Source organism: Silurus meridionalis, chromosome 6, assembly GCF_014805685.1.
Source record: "Silurus meridionalis isolate SWU-2019-XX chromosome 6, ASM1480568v1, whole genome shotgun sequence".
NCBI classification, from domain to species: Eukaryota; Metazoa; Chordata; class Actinopteri; order Siluriformes; family Siluridae; genus Silurus; species Silurus meridionalis.
Window position 1 is genome coordinate 21,408,961 of NC_060889.1, and position 23,834 is coordinate 21,432,794.

At 40.0% G+C, this 23,834-nt stretch overlaps 1 protein-coding gene across 3 annotated transcripts in view; it reads right to left on the bottom strand.

Annotated features, from left to right (window-relative positions):
* Positions 1-2,455: 2,455 nt before the first annotated feature.
* The window catches only part of si:ch211-200p22.4 (phosphatidylinositol-binding clathrin assembly protein), a 54,871-nt gene continuing 33,492 nt past the window's right edge, over positions 2,456-23,834 (bottom strand). Inside the window, exons 11-20 of one of the 3 annotated variants that reach the window (XM_046852739.1) lie at positions 23,281-23,422; positions 18,347-18,483; positions 17,560-17,660; positions 16,044-16,154; positions 12,675-12,806; positions 11,479-11,509; positions 11,136-11,271; positions 7,670-7,726; positions 7,466-7,579; positions 2,456-6,091 (exon numbers count right to left, since the gene is read on the bottom strand). In XM_046852739.1, the coding sequence (XP_046708695.1) occupies positions 6,077-6,091; positions 7,466-7,579; positions 7,670-7,726; positions 11,136-11,271; positions 11,479-11,509; positions 12,675-12,806; positions 16,044-16,154; positions 17,560-17,660; positions 18,347-18,483; positions 23,281-23,422 (976 nt within the window). In that variant the 3' untranslated portion in view covers positions 2,456-6,076. The remainder of the gene's footprint in view (positions 6,092-7,465; positions 7,580-7,669; positions 7,727-11,135; positions 11,272-11,478; positions 11,510-12,674; positions 12,807-16,043; positions 16,155-17,559; positions 17,661-18,346; positions 18,484-23,280; positions 23,423-23,834) is intronic. The other 2 variants (XM_046852740.1, XM_046852741.1) reach the window with 2 other exon arrangements.

The window sequence follows — 23,834 nt, forward strand, 5'->3', positions numbered from 1 at the left end:
CACAAAAATCCAATTCCTTAAGCAGGTCAGGTAGAAAAATCAATCAACACATGCAAGAGGGGGAAAAAAAAAAAATCTCTGAACTAAAGTGAACTAAATAAAAAATGGAAACACGTCACAATTCTTGGTCCTGAATCGAGCATCAGTGTAGGAAAAAGAAGAAAAAAAAGGGGTTTAAACAGAAGAGCAGCATCACATCTTCAGCTTTCATGAGATCCAGAAATCCAGGAGTCTCTCCCTCTTTCTCACACATACAAATGGACTGCAGGAAGACCAGAAAGCCTCTTGATGAATGATGAAGTAAAAAGTGCTGGCTGAGCCACTCTAGTCCTCCAGACAGCACTTCTTCCCAACATTAATAAATGTTTTTTCACATGTACACCATCATGAACAACATTCTGAGCTGTATGATAGATGAAGAACCAGGCTTTAAACTCATAGCTGAAATGAAAGACGAGAAAAGCAATTTAGGAAAGAAAAAATGACTTTATTTCTTTTGGTAAAAAGAATGAAGTTGAATAAAAAAAAAAAAAAAAAAAAATGTCCATGATTTCATGTTATATGTATTTACCATGCGTATTAAAATCTTTATATTCTGCATAAATAAATAGAAAAAAAAAAAAATGTACAAAGGGGTTTTTCCACTCGCTTTTTCTCTCATTTGGCATTGATGATGATGATGATTATGATGACGGTGAATTATAAATCTGCAGCTTTCCACCCCGGCACTTACACAGAGACAGTGTATATGTATATATATATATATATATATATATCTCTATATATGAGGCAATTATCTTCAGTTCAGAAGATCAGAAGCAAAATAAAAAGTAATAAAATGTTCAAATTGCAGAGTATGGGTATATACAGGACTATGTTGGGCAGCAAAAAAAAAAAAAAGTCCAAAAACCACAGATAAAATCAAACAATCAAAAATAGCGTTCATGTGCTTAAAGTCTGACAAAAATGATCACTTTTTATCCGTTTTTTTTTTTTTACTTTAAAGACATGATGACTGACAGGAGAAGAGCCCTGTATAAAGAGGAGTCTCCACAGAATCACACTCTGAGTAGGCCTCAGGAGAACGCGTCTGTCTGTAGTTTTGCACTGAGTGAGGCTTCACATCCTGGACTTATGAAGCTGCCAGAGGTTTTAACTACACACCTCAGACATTTCACACACAGAAGGATGTATAAAACGTTTCTCTGACTCGTTTTTACTCTAAAACCCCCTCAACTTCATGCCATCACCCCAGAGAGCTTTTAGTAAATCGATTTAGCTAAAAAAAGTGAGTGAAATCCCAAACTAAAATGTGTTGCAATACTGCTAACGTCCACTAGAAGGAAGCAGTGTAACAGGAGTACAATAAGTGCTGTATATGACTAACAATTCAGAACTCTTCTGGCATTTAGAAATTTGTTGTATGACAATGAGATTGGATTTTTCTCTCTTTTTCTTTTTTAGTAAAACAAGTAAGATTAAGGTGTTACATTAATTAAACTATTAATGTTGGTTCAAACTCAAATCTCAAATAATTCATAGCAAGTAACAGTTTGTTACCCCTTGTGTTCAGGTCGAGGTCAATTTTTACATAAAAGTATACAATTTTTTGAGTATGATGAACAGTTTGATATGTGCATCTGGTAGAATCAGTTCCTGCACTATGTGCTTGATAAGACCGAATATGAAGCTGGTTGTTCTTTGCTGCTAAAACAGGATCCACTCTACTCTAAAGGCAGTATGAGTGTTTGTGACCTAGTGTGGGGTTGAACTCGTCCTGAGGTGTTCAGTGAAGTTGAGGTCTTAGTGCAGGAGACACCAAACTCTACATTCTACTACCATCATGCTGAAACAGGTTTGGGCCTCCTTGTTTCAGGGAAGGATTATTGTAATGCTACAGCATACAAAGGCATTCTTTACACTTGTGTTCTTGCAACTTTGTGGCAGCAGTTTGGTGAAGACTCAACATCATTTATCTGATCACACACAGGAGCTTAACCAGGCATGAGACGTGTGTGTGCACTTTACTGTTCACCGAAGACACTGTTTGGTCATTCCGAATAGCCTTTCAGCTGCCAAGGTCGATATGAATGATGAAGAGTACAGCCATTGCTAAGTAACAGAGCAGAACACAAGGGGTGAAGATAACTAGGACATTATTCAGATTCTCATGAAGCTATGCTCCATTTCCCTTTGACAAACAAGGAAACAGAACAGATCATGCGTTTAACTCCATCCAAAAAAAAAAAAAAAAAAGAACAAAAAAGGTTTCACCTGACAAAACCAGAAGTGCAAGATACACACAAACCTCATTACACAACACACACACACAGCTGCTAAAAACATGCAGAACAGAGCTCCAGAAAGAAACGGAGCAGACCGAGCCTGGAGACAAAAAAACACTCGGATTACAAAAACACGAGACGTTATCAAAAAATGCCAAAAAACACGCTCCAACGTTTAAAGAAGCAGTTTGCTTTTATTTTTTTCTGGACCTGAAATAATCCTGTCTTTTGCTAAACTGGCGCTCGCGATATTGCCGTGTTTGTTCGTTTCACTGTTGTAGGTATTGCTACTTCTGTTTCAGGCTTGTGTGCAGGTTCTTCTGGCCCAGAACGAAGCTCCGCCCCAAAGCAGAGCAGCTCAGCCCTTTTTACTTTTCCTATAAAGGGAACTCACAAAGGGGGTCGGATAAGGGTACAGGGGTTATTACAATTGTTAGAGGCTCTAAAATGACAAAGTGCTCCTAAAAAACAAACAAAAGAAAAACATCTATAGTTTTAAAGATCATAAGGATTCATGTAGCCACACACACACACACACACACACACACACACACACACACGGCAAACAGCTGATGAGGAAATGCCCACGTGTCCTCAGCACACCTTGTTATACAAGTCAATGAGATCAGCAGCACACGAGTGTGTTTGAGAAAGAGGTTGCTGACGCACATCACACACACACACACACACACACGCGCACTCGGGTGATCACTCAGAAGCAGAGCAACATGGAGAGAAGCAGCTTAAATCTACACACGTTTTTAAACTGCACATCTTTTTTTCGCACTCCATCTGCTCCGATCCTAGAAAATGGTTCTGAATTGCTGTGTAATTGGCTCAATTTATAAAAAATTACTGGGCTGTGTGTTAAAAAAAGAAAATGCGACAAACATTAACAGCTGCTTTCTCTCTCAGATCACTGACGAGCTGCTCTCGTCCTGCGTTCACACTGCGGCCAAACGTTTCGTTTAAACGGTCATGAGAGTCGGTCAGAAACAGAGCATCTCAATCTTGAAGTGTTCTGAGCCACTGAAAGAACGAGGGAACCTTGTTTGTGTAGCAGATTCCAAATAATCGCAGAATCGCCTTGTGACAGAGTGCAGGCCGTTCTCCCACCCAATGACGGCTCTGTTCCTAAATACCTGCCACCCCATTATTCCATGTTGGACTAAATGACTAAAGGAGATAACTAAGTGCATGGCAGTGAATAATTTGGTCTTCCCACCTTAAAAACTGATTTTGAAAGACTGAACGAAGCGTGTACTTGCCACTGAATGCAGGATGAGCGCAGGAAAGCTCCCACACAGACACGCACGCGCTTCCATGCCCACGACTGACATTTCTCTGCTCATACCTAAGCAGCTCGGAGCCTTCCTGCTCCCTCATCTTCTCCTGCAGAGAAGAAAAGTGTCTAACAGGCAAAGAGGAGCTTATTAAAATAAGGATTGCATTTTCACCCAGTCGTCAGCAGAGTAAAGAATCGCGCTTTTTCGACCCTGCATGCCATCCAGCTCGCCACAGTGACTCGAGTGAGACAGGACGCATGAAAACAAAAGCCCTTCAAAACAGACACTCAGCTGCCTCTTCCATGGAAACTGTCCTCCGCCGGCGCTTCCATGACAACGCTCGCACTTTGCAGATATTTGTTTTATCCGGGACGTGAAAAGAAAGAAACTTGGCAGTAAATATCAAGCACTAATTTCTTTGAATAATATTGGCACGCACGTTTCTTCACTCCCCTCGAAGCCAGAGAGAGTATCGCACCATGGCGATGTGCCTGGAAAGTGGGAGGGGGTGCAAAAAAAAACAAAAAGAAAGAGATAGCATATGTTCACAACAAATTGAAATCACAACTGATAATTTGGCAGAATTAATTGCAGAATGCTGTTTAAGTCCATCACAGTCTGCTTTCGTTTAAAGAACGATGAAAATATCTGTCGCACGACGAGTCCTTCCCTTCTGAGCCGTCTTACAATCTACAGATCGATCGGCAGCTTGAAAGCAGAGCATGACAAAATTATTGGTGTGGGGAAAAGTCATTTTGCTTTTCTGCCTGTAACATACTTTGACATGTTTGAAAGAGACAAATAGATTTCCCCTAAGATCGAGGTTGGAAATGATGCCGTCCTGCCATGGATATTTGCCTGACAAAGATATCATTAAATAAGGAGCCAATTTAGCAAACTGTGAACATCTCGTGATTTGATCAAGTCGCTGGAAAGTTGCATGTTGTAGCGAAACTGCCATAAGTCTAATCAATTCGGGTTGTAATCTGATACCGGCTGTCAGAATGTCAGCCCTGCGCTCGTGCCGCAGCAGTCGGAATGTAATCTTTAAATGTCATTTTGCTTCTTTCGAAATGTAAAATGCTGGGACTTCTGGATGAGACATACGAAATACGAAAAAATATTTTAGTTCAGGAAAACCTGAAAGATTTTTATATATAGTAAATTTCGTAGAAAAGATCAAAAGTTCACATTTGCATGTTTGTGGCAGATTTATTCAGAAATCTGGTGCACACACACACATCTGTGTGTAAAACAGGTTGTTACCTCATATTTCGGAAAAAATCGGACTGACTCGAATGCTGATATAAAACGGTTTTCTTGAAATAAAAGTTGATCCGACAATTTAAAAGATGTCCGATATCAGTACTGATATAAGTGAAGACCCTGTATATCGGCGTATATAAGCTGAACACGACAGGTCAGGGCTTAAACAAAAGCAGTCGAACAGAGCTGACCTCACTAATCTCAGGCAGCACTTCACTACAATACACATGTAGTCTAGGAGGGCAGAAGTAGTATCCTACTGTTAAAGAGGCAGGAGAAATGAAATTCATCCAAATCGAGAGCACAAGAGCCTGAGTATGGGAGTATGGCTTTCCAATGAGTCCCATCTTCCATCGCACAGGATGGACAGGTTACCAAATGGTTTAATCACTGATGACAAGTTTACGAAAGACGGTGCCGGAATTAGTTAAAAAATAATAATAATAATAATCGCATCCAAACATGCAGAGACCAGCTCAGTGTATGAATACAATTCAGCAACAAGCCACACACACACACACGAAGTTAAAGTGCTTGGGAATGCCAAACTGTGGATTAGTAACAAATCTGTCCCGCTTCATGACGAAAGCGAAAAAAGATCAACAATTAATTTTTTGTCATAAAAAAACAAACAGTGCCGCGTGTGAACGCTGACAAAGGCGGGACTTATCAGACAGAACTAGGCTGAGTGAAGAACAACGCCCTGCCTGTGCCTCCACACCCAGCTTGAACCCAAACACAATGCTCAGGGCAACCTTAGGAACATAGCAAAGCAACGTCATCACTCCAGACATGAAACCTAATTTAGAAACCAATGACTAACCAACGCGGAATCCTCAGTATATGACCAACTGAGCCTGTGATGAATAAACACTGACAAGCCCATAATGCAAAACAAAACAAAACAAAAACAATATTACAATAGAAAATGAGTAACATGCTGATACCCTGTTGTGGCACATTGTGTGCATGTATGTATGTGTGTGTGTGTGTGCATGTGTGTGTGTGTGTGTGAGAGAGAAAAAGTCATGTCAGATAGTAATGTGAAAAGTCTTGGCAAAATGTATGCTCCTGCTCCTCCTGTACTCCTTCCATTTGCATTTCTCTCTCTGTGTGTTTCAGCTCTCCTCCTCCAGCTCCCTGAAGTTGATGGTGGGTGGTGTCTTTGTCTCTTCTCATGCTCGAGTTTCTCAGTGGGTCATTCTGTCGTCCTGTTTGGCACGCCGCTACACAACGCTACTACATAAACTGCATCTGCACCAAAGAGAGGCAGAAGTAAAGGGTTAAAAACATGAGACCATTTCAAGTTCATATGAAATGTTTTGGTTATTGGTGTGCTTGGAAAACTGTAAAGTAGATTTCATAACATATAGACACTGAATTAGGGGCTGCAACAAGTAATCCATAAAATGGATAATGAAATTCGTTGTCAATGAATTCTGTTATGGATTAGTTGGGCTGATAATGTTACGGTTTAGCGTGACTGTAAGAGAACAGAGCCGCTTGGGAAAAGTGTGCGTCCCAAGTCATCCAAGACATGAGAGCATTTTATATTACACGCAATTGAAACGCAAAAAAAAATGGTATCTGGAAGTTATGCAAAGCGGAGCTCGTGTGGGATGGAAGTACCACAGTGATGCACGAGCACGTGAGAAGAAAACGCACTGGAGTCCCGGATGAAGGTGAAACATCAGCAGGGTGAGTAAAAACTATCATCCTCATCATGTGAAAATGGTACAGTTTAATGCAGTGATGTTGTGTAAACTGTAACTTCAGAACAAACACTAAATCTAAAAGCAGCAAATAACTGCAGCATTTTTAGTCACTGTTGTGGTTTTCAGCAAATAATTATGCATTTGTACACCAATGCACATTTCTTTTTTTTTTTTTTTAGCCTGTTAACTTTTTCTCCATTTTATTCTCTTTTATTAGCATTTGTCTGCTACAACAGTAACTTATCTGCTTTCAAATGTGATTTACTGCCACTTTACTATGTTCAAACGCTTGTTTTCAATGTGTGTATATTTAATTTATGCACATATCATTTAAATATTATACAACATTACATTGAGTATATATTCTAGATGCTTATATCTTCACAAATGAACAGAATATCAGTTTATTTCTTTATTTTTAAAACAAATGCTGTATTATATTTTATATAGGTTTTCTTTTAAGCATTTTGCCATCTGCAAAATACAATACAAATGTTGACTTATGCAAATTGCTTCACCTTGCATACTGAAATGCTGTTTGATTGTTTAACAGAAGAGGAGAGATCCCTCATGCCCTCCACAACCAGCAGGCACTATAAGCTTTACATTTTTTTTTTTTTTAAACATTTTTTAAGTACAACTTTATACATAAATTCGAATTTGAGTTTTATATAGTTATAGGAGTTAATAATGTTCAAAATCTAGTCTCAGGCCTTTCTGTAAATTTTCAAACGAATTGAATAAATGGTGCACCTACAATTCTTTCTGCATGTTTCATCCGAAATAATACAGTATATCATTATCAAGTTATATTTCTAATATACATTGTATAAAATAAACAGATATTATGGTATATGTGTGTAGCTTTACTGTGGTGGTTCTGTGTGTGTGGTGGTGTTTTTTTTTTTCGTACCTGAGCTCCAGGAACTGGAGCAAATGGGTTGGTGGACCTGACAACAGGTTGGAACATCATGGGCTGAGGAGTCATCATTGGAACTGCCCCCATCTGACCCATCTGAGGAGGGACCTGTCTCACACACACACACACACCATAGTTACTGATAAAGTGCTATTTCATACATATGCACTAGTTTTGGGTGTAGTTGCAGGACCTCACCATTCCATACACAGGCACTTGAGGTGTGGTCATGGGGAAGGCCATGGGGGCCTGAGCCTGCAGCACACAACAGAACACAATGAACAGACGTCATGCACATATGATGAGCTCCGCATTCCAGGAGTTGAACCAGAGGTTATACTACAGTACAGGTTGCAGTGGGTGAACAGACACACACAAAAACAGTCCACTGTTCTGTTCCCACCTCTCACTCCACTGATGATTTAATTAGTCGTGTTGATAATGAGCAGGACCACAAGCCTTAACTTAAAAATCATGGAGCAAAAAACTAGACCATGAGCCCTGCATTCACACAAGCAATAAGGCACTTAATATGTGGCCTGTCCAATTGTAACAATGTGGAAAAGTGATCATTGTGATCTCAATGCATAGACGTAGACTAATCCTCACCAGCTGCACCACTGGGTCAAGTGGAGGGAATCACTAGAACCAATTTCTCCAGAAAATCGCTCACAGTCACAAGAAAGACTTCTGCGTCATAAGCCAAAATCGAAAACGTATGGCCTCCTGTCTCTTTGTATCACGCTTGTGTAATATCCTAGCCTTTTATAGTTTTCTTTTATTGGATACTTAACACTGTCTGACAAAACTATGAAGTTCTGGTTATATTTATTGTAGTAGAGACAGGGAGGCTGCGGTCTGAAACAGTGAGTGTGAGTGAGACAGAAGCAGTGTAGTAAATGGATTACGCCGAGCACACAGACACCACACACACACATACACACACACACACACACACACACACAAACACAGAAAATACACACAGGGAGAGTGTACTTCAAAAGACTCACATCAAGCAAATGAAAGTAAAACAGGGGAACTCAATATTTACATATTCACATGCATTAAAATATTCAGTTTGCATGACGTAGATAAAAAAAAAAAAAAACAACTACGCAACAAGGACACGTGCGCACGTGTGTATGAGAGAAAAGACGGTCCCTAAAAATAAAAATCAGGGGGAATATATTACAGACTGCTCCATTACACAGGGTACTTACATAACCAGTATAGAACATTCCACTCTGCTGGGTTAGGAGCACAGAGAGCGAAAAAGACAGAGATAAAGAGAGAGAGAGAAACAAGGAGACAGAGCGAGACAGACGGAGAAAGAGACAAGGAGACAGAGCGAGACAGATCAAGAGGGACAGAGACAGAGAAAAGGGGAAATAGAAGAGGAAGGAATGGAGAAGGAGAAGACATTAGACACAAGACATTTGCATGAACCAGTGCTGACCACAGTGGAGAAGGCAAGAGGAGGAAAAAAAGAGAGAAAGAAAAGGCAGAGTGGAGGGGAAAGGAAGGAGGGTGAGAGGTTAGTCTGAAGCACACACTTAAATAGACAGTGATGTATATTCGATCCCACAGAGGGAAGGTCATAAAAGTGAAATTCACTTATTTAAAAAAAAAAATCTAAAGCCTATGAGAGAGAGAACAGTGCAAACACAGGGAATAATACAACAGCCCATTTCTGTAACCCCAAACACACACACGTGGTAACTAAGCAACTTTACTCTATGTTGTAATATACTGCAGTACAGAACCTATGGAAGTACAATACAGAAACCACCTCCATGTTACTTTTAGCAGTGCGGTTCACGGTGCAGAATTGAACAAGGCAACCCGCCTACACGCCACACTGTAGACACTGGAACTCTACACGCTTCCATGTCTCCTGCGCTACATTACTATTAAATGTATTAGAAACACAAGTAGTTTAGTGTTTGGTCATCTCAGATTGTGGAAAACATCATACGTGTCTCTTTATGCATGATGCAGTTTTTTACGTTATACATTACCGTAATTTCCGGACTATAAACCGCACCCATATATAAGCCGCACCCCCTGAATTTGACAAAGAATTGAAGAACTGAAAATAATGAACTTTACACAGGCTTTAACGACAGTGTCTGTTACATGGGTGAAATATGTTGTGGCTCCTTTAAGAGCAGAGCGGTATTTTGGGAATAGCCTGCCGCCGCATTTTTCCGGTATTACTACATGTGTGCAAGACTGAGGAATATGTCCTTATTATTTTCTGATGCTCATTTCTAAGTTTCTTTGACTGTTGCCAAGAAAAATAAAAAAAGCACGAGTTTTGGAAACCTGTCTGTGCTTATATGATTTCTGTTGCAACTGGAGTTAGCGCTCTCCCTTCACCCAGACTCAACGCGTTACAACGGCTTGTATCTAAACAGTAGCCTACCAGAAAAGTCATTGTTCACTGTCTTCCTCCTTCCTTTTATAAATATTTCTCTCGGGAGTTTTTCTTTTGGCATCGTCGTGTGTTTAAAAAAAAAAAGTTTTTTTTCTCCCGATGCCGTGCAGCTCAGAACACAGGTAAGGTGCGTTTTTTTGTTTCCGTTCGGAAATTTGATTGGTCTAATGTTATGTCGCTCAGTTTTTTGGCTTGAAGTTTGTAAAACCAGGAAAAACCCAGGAAAAATTCATAATAAGCCGTCGTTGTTTAAGCCGGGGTTCAAAACGTGGGAAAAAAGTAGCGGCTTATAGTCCGAAAAATACGGTAATTGGTGAGTAATAGGACATTGTGCATGAACCCGAGCTGGCTTCTGAATTTGACGTGCGGATTCATTTCTCCAAGAATTTTCCTCCAGACAGACAAACTGTCTGACATGTTTTTTGTTTGTTGCGTTTTCCTGTTTCTGCTGACACGAGACATATTCAATGCTATACACTAACTTGATGGTTTGTGAAACTATATACAATTCTGTTAAACAGTGCGATCTTCGAATAATTAGTGTTATTTGGTTATCAACACTACTTTTAAAGCTGGAGTCCTAACCACTGGGGAGCGATCGAATAGCTCAATAGTTAAGATGTTGGACTTCTGAATCAGAAGGACATGAGTTCAGATCCCAGCACCACTCAGCTGCCACTACTGGACAAGGCCCTTAACTCCTAACCACATAGCTGTATGAATGAGATCAAATACAAATCGCTCGGTATAAGGGCGTAAATGTAAACCACCAGGCCGTAGGCAGGTACTGGGGAGTGGATCATTTGTTATCGGCCTCACAGAAAGAATAAAAATCATTTTAATGCTTATTTTATTTCCATTGTATATTCACTTTAGTGGTGCTTTCTTTTTTTAAGGAGAGCTTTTTCTTTTATATATATATATATACATACATACATATAATTAAATCAGTAATGAAATCATATGTATAATAGTAATATTCAACCGTTGTGTGGAAAAATTGTTGTGAGAGAAACTAATCCGTGGTGCAAAAAAAGCTTTTCTTGCTGTTCTATAGTTCTATAATGTAACTAAAGCAGTTAAAGAATGACTCTGGCCAGATAATGCATTCTTACACACTCTTTTACAGTGACATCAACAGTTTATACAAGTCCATCGTGGCTTTGTTACAATAGAAGAGGCAAATCTGTTACAAAGGTGTGTGTGTAGGTGTGTGTGTGAGCTCACCATGTGGGGCACATGAATGGGAGCAGGTGGCATGGGGGTGGGACTCCAGCCAGTCGTGCTGCTCATGGTTTTGGACTGCCAGTTAGTGCCGCCGGTCATCTTCTTCTCCCCTGGCTGTGTCCAATGCATGTCTGGTCTGCAACACACACACACACACACACACACACACACACACACACACACACACACACACACACACACACACACACACACACACACACACACACACACACACACACACACACACACACACCACTATAATACGTATTCTTAATTGCAGAAACCAGCACTAGTGCTTTTAGGTTCACGAGGAAAAAAAATAAACTACATAATTGCTACTCACTTTTTGACTGACGATCCACTAAACTGCAAATCTGTAACATGACAAAGGAAAAAAATAATGAAAAGGAGTGAAAGCGTGAACGAGCTGGAAGAAATAAAGAAGGCATGTTAATCAAAACAGCATGAGCCAGTTACACTCCCACAGTGCTGGCAGCTCCCCAAACATCATCATTAGGACTTTATTTTTCATTCATGTCCACTGCTCCGAAACACTCACATAGGCATGAGCACGCACGCTCGTGTACACTCCTACAGACTCCACACACACTCCCTTGCACTAAACCTCCATGTCCTTGTTAAAGCGTGCTAATTTATTCCCAAAACAAAAATCTCTCAGCACTCTCACTTTCCCCTTCTACCATCTGGCTTGTAAACGCAGCGTATAAAACAGGTGCACGAAACACTGCAGGGGCTACGGTGGAGAGGTTCGTATCTCCATAAAGTGATATTGTTAAAGGATGACGGGAACAGATTAAAACAACAACAACAAAAGATATGAACACAGCGAGCGTACGTTTTAGACACGTCAAAACCTGGTTGTTCCGTGTACTGTAAGAGATTATACATCAAATCAGCCAATATGCAGTTAAAACACATTTAGACTCAAATACATAAACTACTTTACTTAAGTCTGCAGTGTTTCAGCCCGATGTTACATTAATACATCATACGCAGTTAAGCAGTATGAGGTACCATTTATAAACGAATTGCTGTTTGGTGGATTTAAAATCTTAAGTGATGAGGAAAAGATTTAATGTCTGATAAAAAAATAAAAAAAAAGTCTGACTCATGATTTCTAAGTGCTATAAATGTACTGATCTCAGTTCGAGGCAGCGTGCTTTGTTTTGGTAAGAGAGGAATAAAAGGTCTAACCAATAACGTATCGATATTCATCCGTCTTTCCAGGTCACATGACGTACACCGCCTTCAATAACAGGCCGATTTGCATATGATACGAGCCGATTTGCATATGATAGCCAGCAGATTTCAGTTCATTGCTTCAGGCGGGAAGAATAAATTCATTCGGTTTAAATTGCATCAGAGATGCACAAGATGCATTAGACAGAGTGAAAAGTTTCCATCTGCTCGCTGCTTGTACAAGCAAGTGGCCTGAAAGATGCCTGGCTAATGAATAGGTGCATCAACATGAGAATGAGAGAATGAGACACTATGGAAAAAAACGGAGTGTGTACTGACTGCCCACGAGGTTGGCCAAGGAGGAGTCAAGGTCGTTAGCCAGCAGCTTGCCTCCTGTGTGTGGGGGCATCATGGGAGCCGGATTGTGAGCTGGTAAAGAGGGCTTCAACAGGTCTCCTAGAGAATCGAACCCTGTGGGAAAGACGAGAGAGAGAAAAAGTCAATATTGATGACTGTCAACAAGCGAACATGACTGTCTTTACATCATGCCAAAGAGCAAACGGACAGATGATGAGCAGCAGAAAGTAGAGTTACGTTCATAACACATTCGAGCAGCGTTAGATCCACACACATACTCTTGCACACCGCAAGCCAGATAAACACAAGAGGTATTACAGCCTGCAGTGAATGTGAAAGATGTCAGTCAAGCACAAGACTTTAATCTGAAAGACAGTAGGACTTCTAAAACCAAAGCTCAATATTATATCTGGGAGCATTTCTGAACTTGTCTGGAGGTACCATTTCTTTCTATACCTTAGGTAGCAAATGGGTTGCTTTTTTTTCTAATATTTGTTTCCTTCACAGTATATCTGTCTGACACTTATGTAGTGTATCTCAGGAGAGAATGCATCCTTTTTTTGCTATAAGTCTGATATCTTTTAAGAGGTCCTTATGTTGCTAATTTTTTTTTTTTCCTTTTCATGACCGTTGCTGCCTCTGGCTCGTTCATAAAAATAAATAAAAAACACGTCTACTTCTATATTTGGGACCGCTTTATGTCCGTTCCTTAAAGCACTATAGAAATAAAATAGAAACGTGTCTATCAATTCAGCGACCGATTTCCACTCGATAGTGATTTATATTACGGATAAACCTTTGCAGCAGAAGCCGTTTGCTCGTACACAAAAGTAATAAGAACTCTGTGTGTTGCAGTCACTTGCGCTCGAATTCCCTCTTCACGCGTTTTACTTAGCGACAGCATTTCTTAGGTGGAAAAGTGCTACAGGGGGCACTTTGGCTTCTGCGCAGACTACACAATCTTATTTCCTGCCATTGTGAAACAGGAAGTGGGATGATGAGATTAAGCATGTTATTTAGCAGCTTATGCATGTTTAACAAAAAAAAAAAAAAAAAAAAAGAAAGGAAAAAATATCATGCCATCACCAGAGATGGCATCTACGTTTTACAATGGCTTTCCAACTTTAGTTTGCAGTTTATGTCTCTACTTTTGAGAGTCACAAACAGCTGGAACCAAATTCCTTTTGTGTGTCAACACACTTGGCCAATAAACCTGATTCTGATTTTGTAATGTTTAAGTTTTTCTATTCGGTACTGTTTGAGCTTGTAAAACAGACACAGGCAATACAAATAGAACATTATCGGTCGGCCTGGTTCGAACTGAATCACGGCACCTGAGGTCCAACCACAAAGCAGATTCATGCAGCTGCTGATCACAGGCTCGAGTGCTGCTGTTACATCAGTCAACTGTACAGAATTATTCTGCACATCCTCATGTAAACAATCCTCAGCAGCTATTCAGCTAATGGCACACATTACTGAGAGAAAAGCAAAGTGAGAGAGAGAGAGAGAGAGAGAGAGAGAGAGAGAGAGAGAGAGATGCTGTCCTCTGAACTAGATTAAATATGATTACAAATATTATAAGGGATAACTGTTTAATGATTCATATTATAGTTCGTCATGATTGAATATTCATTTTTATAGTTTTTTGCATTAACGCTAGTGTTGCAGCAACGCAGCTCCAGGGTTTTAGTATATTACCAAGAATATTAGTATTATCAAGTCTGCTGTTGTGTTACTACACTGTATTTGGAACAGTTGTGCTAATAAAGGATTTAATTGACTGAAAGACACAAGCATTTTTCAACCCTCAATACAACTCAAAATATGAAGGATCATGGGTAATTTATTAATACAAATTAAGATTAACACGCACACATCCAGACAGTGTAGTGAAATACCGATATGGCTGTCCATGGCACAAATATAACATTTAAATAAGCCAGAATTTACTTTTACCCCGGCAGATATACATTTTAAATTATAGTACAGTAAAGCTAAGTAGTCATGATGATATTTGTATTTGTAGTGTAACAGCTGCAGGGTCTTTGTTCTGATCTGATCGGGATAAAGATGAATGAATGAATATAAGTATCACTGTAACTGATGTGTATCGGTGTATTTGCTACACTCACGCAATAAGGAATTTAACTGAGTTTGTTTTAATGTCCAAACATTAAGACTTGGCAATTTACACATAATCCTTTATATTATTCCAAAACTTACGTGCACACAGGTTGAAAATGGGAAATAATTTATATATACATTTATAAAGGCAACACTTTTGTTCATCCTCATTACTTAGCATGATCTTGCATTTAATCTCTATTATCCAAATTTCAAATATTCTATTTAGCTCTTTATGACTCTCTCTCTCTCTCTCTCTCTCTCTTTAAAGAACTGTGGTTCTAGAGAGCTGAGAAGCATCTATCTCTGTCCTTGTGCTTTATTTGGAGGAGCCCTGAAGTGAAAAGCGACTAACAGATGGAGAAATTGCAAGTCAGCAATCACCCTTTAATACCACACACACACACACACACACACACACACAGTCTCAAAATGACCAACACGTGTACACAGGGAGAGGCATTGTTTGTTCTGTTACAGTAGATTGAAGAACGATTGAAGAGCTGAAGATAACCGAGTCACAGAGAGTGTGAGAAATTGTGTTTGTATGTGTTTCGGGGGAGGGCGTGGGCATTGTTTGGGGGTTGTGTAAAAAAATAAAAAATAAAATAAAATAAAAAATTGGAGCAACAAAAAACAAAAGGAAAAAGATCAACTGGAAAAGGAAGCTTTCAGCTTTGCAACACCCCTTTCCAGGGCTCCAGCAGGCTAGAAGCCTGAAACAAGGAGAACCGACCATGAACATGAACCATGTAAGTATACACAGAAAGGGGTTATGATGGCTGGCTGAATAGTGGTCACACTTATAGACAAGCAGACAGCAGGTGGGATTTTGAGTTCATCTCGATTTCACAGGTTTGGTCAAGTATCCACATCTGGCACATGTGAATCTCCAATTTATAAGTAAAATGTTTTATTTAAAATGATTTATAATTTATAAGGTAGATGCGTTTACACCCGAAGCTTAAATAAAAGTACTTATAAAATAGCACCAACCAGAAACTTGTACAGATGCAATTCAGAGCGGAGACTGAATATGTTTAGATTGTGCTATACACCTGTAAAAGGAAGCACTTCACCCGGCTCTATTAAAGCACAACAGAGCAGAGAGGTTAGCTGAGCAGAAGGTTAAAGGTTATTTGGCTTGCTGACGCACACAGCAGTGGGTTAGATGCTAAAATAAGCTCCTTGAGTGTTTTTTCTTGTATTTTCTTTTCTTTTTACCAGGTGCTGGCGTCACTTCGTTATTGGCAGTTTGAGTCCCAAACACTGCGTCAAAATCTACATTCATGCCGGGAATTTGAGCAGCCTGCTGGGGAGCGCCGCGCTCTAGACCTGAGGACAAAATCACATGCACACACAAATCCTTAATTCAGGCTCGCACACGGATTAAATGTTCCCTCCTGACCTTCTGCACAGGTACATGTATACAAAAAAACCCAGCACTACATCAGTGGGTTTATACTGATGCGTCACAAATTTTGCATACTCTCATATGCCACACTGGAGTCGAATTCATGAACCTGATTGGTCGAAAGTGCACCTCTGGCCGTGGTCCCGTCGCCAAAGCAAATCACGAGGTTATGTTAATGCGTTCGATTGATTTCCGACTGAGGAAACAAATGCGGTTTGTGTGAGGAGACGTTTATTTCACTTTTATGGAAGGAAGGAAGAGTTTATAGCTGCTATATTATACGCCTAAGCAGCACCTAACTTGCATTACGGACGTTCCACATCACATGTAACGACATTCAATACATAATGTACGTTGTGTATTTTATTTACTAATGAATAATCTCATCTTAGGCAATTATTACATTTTTATTAAATTATTATTATTATTACATTTTCTATTACTTAGGCAGTAATAGAAAAGAAAAACGTTATAGTGCCCATGCCTACTAATGATGACATTAGTAAAAACACAAATGCTATTCACATCTGCAACTAGTATAATTATAACATTCTGATGCATTGTACCATAAGATTTATATACATAGTACATCATACAGTGCAGTCATGTTACATATAGAAAGTGTTTAAGTTTCTCTTGCTGAGGTGTGCATTTCTTTTCTTCTAGCTTTTCTGATCGATCCACTACAGGAGAGCAAACCACCGGTCTCTCACTCTCTCTCTTCAACAATGTCCTCATATTTTTTAAGGCAGGCCAGATGGATGAGCACAACCACCAGAGCAGGTCACACCACCACTAACGCCTACACCAGTTAACCCACTCCATTCAGATCTGTACAAGAGGTACGGCTTAAAACAAGTGACGAGGGGCAGTGAAGTGAGTAAGAGAAATGGAAAGTAAATTTATTGAATGTTCCAAAACAATGGGGCCAACAACGCTATTATTTTACGCGGTAAGCCTGACGCTACGGTCAAGTGCTGGCGAGTGTGAAACCTGACCGTGCCAAAGTCATTGCCAGGGCACATACTGTAGAGAGCGTTGTTTTCCTGCTCCGTGGGGAGTCGATGAGATTACGCTCTCTCTCCTATCAATCAAAACAAAACTCGCATATCATGGACGAGTGTGAGGTTGTGTATGTAGAAGAGATCAGGACTTTTCTCAGTGTTCAGCTGTGATGCACTACTGGCTCTGGTAGCTGTTGTGTAAAAGGGGAATGCTAGCAAGTGGTTGGGAAATCGGAACATAAAAATCGGAAGAAAATTACGTTTTCAAATATTTAAAATAAAAAATACAAATAAAATAAAATGACCAAAGAAGTCATCTTACCTCCCCAGGCACTGCTGGCTGTAGGTATGGATGGAGTGCTCTGCACGGCAGGGATGAAAGTTTGCTGGAGGTCAAACAGGTCGCTGGTGAGATTTGGCACGCTGTGGGACACCGGCATCGTACAGTCATTATAACATACCTCACGATCATCAGAAAAACGTCTATATTCTGCTTAGGGCTGCAACAACTAATCAATAAAATGAATCGATAATAATCAAGTTACGGGTTTAGCGAGAAAACGCCGGAGAGTTCAGGGTCAACCGGCAGCAGGAAAAAGGGTCTGTTCAAAGTCCCGGATGAAGGTGAAACATCCGCACGGTAAGTAAAAACTGTATCACCCTCATCATGTGAAAATGGTACAGTTTAATGAAGTGCGATTGTGTAAACTGTAAACCAATGCATATTTCTTGTATTTTAATGTTAACTTGTTGCGTTTCTTCGTTTCATTCTCTTTTATAGCATGTCTTTTATAGCAGTAACTAACAGTTTATCAAACGTTATTTCCTGCGACTTTACTGCATTCGATTCTTCTCCCATTCCCTCCTCAACAAGCAGCACTATAAACTTTCAAATGTCAACATTAAAGAGAGTGAAACTCAGTATGTGCCTTTATTTTATATACTATTATACATAATTACCCTGAATTGGGGTTTTATATAGTTATAATAAGCAAAACGTTAGAGGACTGTGCTAGAACAGATTCCACTACAGGCTGCAGTCTGCACTTCAGTGTGTGTGTGTGTGTGTGTGTGTGTGTGTGTGTGTGTGTGTGTGTGTGTGTACACACCTGTTGGTGACAGGGGCATGGGTGGTGTTGTGGTTGGAGAACAGATCCACTGGCGCACTGTGGTTGTTGATGCTTGCGGGCTGAGTAACAGGCGACGAAGAAGGAGTCTGCATGCTCATCTCTTTCAGCCGCTGGTCCTGCACATCCACACACACACACATTTTCTGTCACTTCACTTTACAGACGACAGTATATATAAATATATACATATATATAAAAACAAGTCCTCAAAATATATCTGACAGCACATGGTGTGCAGCTGACAGGCTGCGATAAAGAATCTAAATATACAGTAAACTGTACTGCACCATTCACACTGCACTGAGGAACACAGTATATACACGTGCACTGGTATGCAGGGAAGATGGCAGTGTGTGCAGGATTAGATTTTAAGAGGGAAGATAAACTCAGCCTGAAAAGAAACCAGTCAAATTCACACAAATACATCAACAAAAGCAATCGAAATTCCTCCAAAACGCCGTCACAAATGACTGAGCTGATAAACATGCACCAAAATTCAGACACAAACACAACCCAACCCGCTGCTGAAACATTACAACCGCTGAACTACACTGACCGCAGTGATGACATATACCACAAGTGACTTGACTATAGTCTGTCCTAAACCAAACACTATGCACACAGGATACCTGCCTTTATCTCTCAGACACACACACACACACACACACACACACACACACACACACACACACACACACACACACAGCAGAATGCTTTACATGAAGTAGCCTGTGCAGATCCACTCCACATCACAGGGAACAATAAGTTAAAGCTCCACCTATACATTTACAGACATGTTTTATATACATAAATGTTTATGCATAATGCATGTGCAGTTAAAAAGTGCTGCCTGTAGAAAAAACAACAACAACAACATGACAATGACATCAAGTCTTGTTTAACCTCTGGAACAGTCATGTGACAAACTGGGAGGCGAATGTTGAGGGCGGTGCCTGTGAAACGAGATTGATGAGATGCTGAAAAAGGAAAATAATGAGTACCAAAATCTTTATAAAGTATCTTGGTTATTTCTGGAATCGAGTCACATGTCGTCCTACTTTAAGTCACGCAAACAACTTCAGTCACTTTGAAAGCTCCGGTGAAGTCAAACAAGCAGCACGTCACCAAAATGACATCTTCATCTCATCTTCATTAGAGATAGTTAGTATAAGCTTCTATCAAAATACTGCAAAAACGGCATACAAATATACGACACGCGCATCCCGCCGGTGATCGGTTTAGACATCATAGCTTCTCTGAACATTTACCGAGATCCAGGTACTATATCGAGCCTCTAAATCCATCTTATCTAAATGTAGAGTGCATTCCAGGACACATTCCAGGTGTGTATGTGTGTGTGTGTGTGTGTCCATATGGGATGACAGAGACAAAGGATTTTGGCTAACCTCACACTCCTCTCACTGCCTGAGGCTAATCATTGACGTGAAGAGGACGTGCGGGGTAAACAAATGCCTAAGTGTGCGTGGTCCTATCAGAGTGAAGGACGCGGTGTTCACTGAGCAGCGGCGCCGCTCTGACAACGCCAAAGCGTTTCAAAAATCACCAAAGGAAGTGCTGAGCCTTTTCTTATCACACACTAATCTGTGAGCATGTTCAGCTGCCAGACTAAACTGGTGTTTTTTTTAAGAAAATAAAAATATCCTTATCTGATCTGGGATCAGCTATTTGGGTAGAGTCAGGGTGGGGTGGGGGGTTGTGGAGGATCTGAGGCACACTGCGTATATATTTATCTCTGTACAAAGTTCCCACATCACTCAGGCTTAAGTCAAGCCCTATTAGAATATATGGTGAATCCAAGCAGTATGGACATAAACAGTGATTTAAATGTTCTCACGGTTATATGATCCATGCAGCTGTACGCTTCGGTGTTGCGTCCTATTTCCTGTAACGCTTTCCAGGTTATTAACCAAAACAGAGCTTCTGCATAATTAAAATGGAGATTGAAAAATAAGTCCCAAGAAATCTTCTCTTTCCGGCTTCTCCCATTAGGGGGCGCCACAGCGGATCATCAGTCTCTATACCCCCCTGTCCTCTACATCTTTTTTTATTTTAATTATTTCATCACCTGAAGATCTTGTTGCTTGAAATGTTCGTAAATGTGTGTGATCTTTGAATCTTCTAGCTTCCTTGCTGCAGGTCTGTTACTGGTCAAGACAATAAAACTAACTAAAAAAAAAGTAATTCATGTTTTCAATCAATTTTCTTTGTGCTGATTAATTGTGGGGTTTTTTTCCCCCCTAGAAATATTGCTGTTATTGTGACCTAGTCATTAAACAATAGTATCTAAACCAATGTTATTACAATAAAAAAAAAAAAAAAAATGTAAACCCTAAACAAAAGTCATAGTATAAAATTAGCCATGCTCTTTTAGAACAAGGGACATCACACACTCTCCCATACCAGCCAATCACAGGCATCCATGAGCTCATGTGTGAGGAGTAGGGATGTAAAGGTACACGTATTCGCACCGAATTATGTCAGTACAGGGCGTTCGGTTCGGTGCACGTGTACCGAAAGCAATCCTTGTTTTACGTGTGGAACAGAGCCAAAATCCTCATGAACATATTAATTAGTTGAATAAATGAATGAAGGATGGAAGGAATACATTTATTTATGAATAAATTAATAACCATCTTGTGTGTTTCTTTAATGAAGACATTTGTTAAAGTAAGCTGAAATAAATAGAACATATCTTTGGAAAATTAAATAGTAAATGTAAAAAACACACAATTATTAACGCATCCATATCACCTAAATGGGGTCTAAACCATTTTTTTATTTATTCAAATCAATATCATTTGTGCCATTTGAATTGATGCCGCAATTTAATAAATTCTAATAAGGTGCATTGCATTAATCTGATTGATTCAATGACTTCAACCATATATTTCAACCATAAAATTGCTTTACTGTTGGGAATCTGTTGGTGTTCACAAATGTTAATTGCTGATAACCGATGTTAATAAAAATGACAATTTTAATGTTTTGTAATTCTTCCCCCTTACTGCAACAAAATTAAACCGAACCGTGACTTCAAAACTGAGGTACGTCCCGAACTGTGAATTTTATGTACCGTTACACCCACAATAACAGTAAAGAAAGTATGCAGATAGACTGTGTGTTCCATTGCCCTGTGATGCAGCATGAGCAGCAGTTTAAAAAGACGTACTCGGCGGTCTGAGGAAGAACCAGTCACCCTCACCAGATTGTAGCTCAAGGAGAAATGTACAAATGTCTTAATGAGCAGCAGATCAGTGTAATTAATATTTTATATTTATATATATATATATATATATATATATATATATATATATATATATATATATATATATATATATATATATATACAGTGAGGAAAATAAGTATTTGAACACCCTGCTATTTTGCAAGTTCTCCCACTTAGAAATCATGGAGGGTCTGAAATTGTCATCGTAGGTGCATGTCCACTGTGAGAGACATAATCTAAAAAAATCCAGAAATCACAATGTATGATTTTTAACTATTTATTTGTATGATACAGCTGCAAATAAGTATTTGAACACCTGAGAAAGTCAATGTTAATATTTGGTACAGTAGCCTTTGTTTGCAATTACAGAGGTCAAACGTTTCCTGTAGTTTTCACCAGGTTTGCACACACTGCAGGAGGATTTTGGCCCACTCCTCCACACAGATCTTCTCTAGATCAGTCAGGTTTCTGGCCTGTCGCTGAGAAACACGGAGTTTGAGCTCCTCCAAAGATTCTCTATTGGGTTTAGGTCTGGAGACTGGCTAGGCCATGCCAGAACCTTGATATGCTTCTTACAGAGCCACTCCTTGGTTATCCTGGCTGTGTGCTTGGTCATTGTCATGTTGGAAGACCCAGCCTCGACCCATCTTCAATGCTCTAACTGAGGGAAGGAGGTTGTTCCCAAAATCTCGCAATACATGGCCCCGGTCATCCTCTCCTTAATACAGTGCAGTCGCCCTGTCCCATGTTCAGAAAAACACCCCCAAAGCATGATGCTACCACCCCCATGCTTCACAGTAGGGATGGTGTTCTTGGGATGGTACTCATCATTCTTCTTCCTCCAAACACGTTTAGTGGAATTATGACCCAAAAGTTCTATTTTGGTCTCATCTGACCACATGACTTTCTCCCATGACTCCTCTGGATCATCCAAATGGTCATTGGAAAACTTAAGACGTGCCTGGACATGTGCTGGTTTAAGCAGGGGAACCTTCCGTGCCATGCATGATTTCAAACCATGACGTTTTAGTGTATTACCAACAGTAACCTTGGAAACGGTGGTCCCAGCTCTTTTCAGGTCATTGACCAGCTCTTTCCGTGTAGTTCTGGGCTGATTTCTCACCTTCCTTAGGATCATTGAGACCCCACAAGGTGAGATCTTGCATGGAGCCCCAGTCCGACGGAGATTGACAGTCATGTTTAGCTTCTTCCATTTTCTAATGATTGCTCCAACAGTGGACCTTTTTTCACCAAGCTGCTTGGCAATTTCCCTGTAGCCCTTTCCAGCCTTGTGGAGGTGTACAATTTTGTCTCTAGTGTCTTTGGACAGCTCTTTGGTCTTGGCCATGTTAGTAGTTGGATTCTTACTGATTGTATGGGGTGGACAGGTGTCTTTATGCAGCTAACGACCTCAAACAGGTGCATCTAATTTAGGATAATAAATGTAGTGGAGGTGGACATTTTAAAGGCAGACTAACAGGTCTTTGAGGGTCAGAATTCTAGCTGATAGACAGGTGTTCAAATACTTATTTGCAGCTGTATCATACAAATAAATAGTTTAAAAATCATACATTGTGATTTCTGGATTTTTGATTATTGGATTATGGGGGGGTATCCGATACATAACAGCATGTAATTAAAAAGATACAAAGCTGAATTAACTCACAGGAAAGCTGTAGCCCACCTTGAGAGCCTGCAGTCTGGCCTGTTCCTCCTCGAGAGCCTGCTGTTTCTCCTTCTCATCCACGCGAGTGAAGGACATGCCCGTGTTCGAGAGGGATGACACGGCGCTGGACAGAGTGGTGGCTCTACATGGACACACACACACACACACACACACACACATACACACACATATACACACACATACACACACATACACACACACACGAACATGGGTAAAATGTGGTTAGCGCCTTAAGTAATGATTTCCTCAGATTTAATTGCTATTGCTGTGTGAGCAGACTCGTAAATCTGCAGCTAATCGCAGCACTACATAATCAGATTGAAATCCTCCGCAGTCTTATAGCAGGATACGACACAGGAATCTCCCTTTAAGCCTCTACATGGATTCTATTCCTGCTCACAAGCGCTCAGTTCTGAGGGGGCTGAATAACACTCTCGATCCTAACTGACTACAGTGTGTTTATTCATGAGTAGGAGTGCCAAGAACAAATTATAGGATTATATAAACTCATTCTCATGTACTGGTGTTTTATT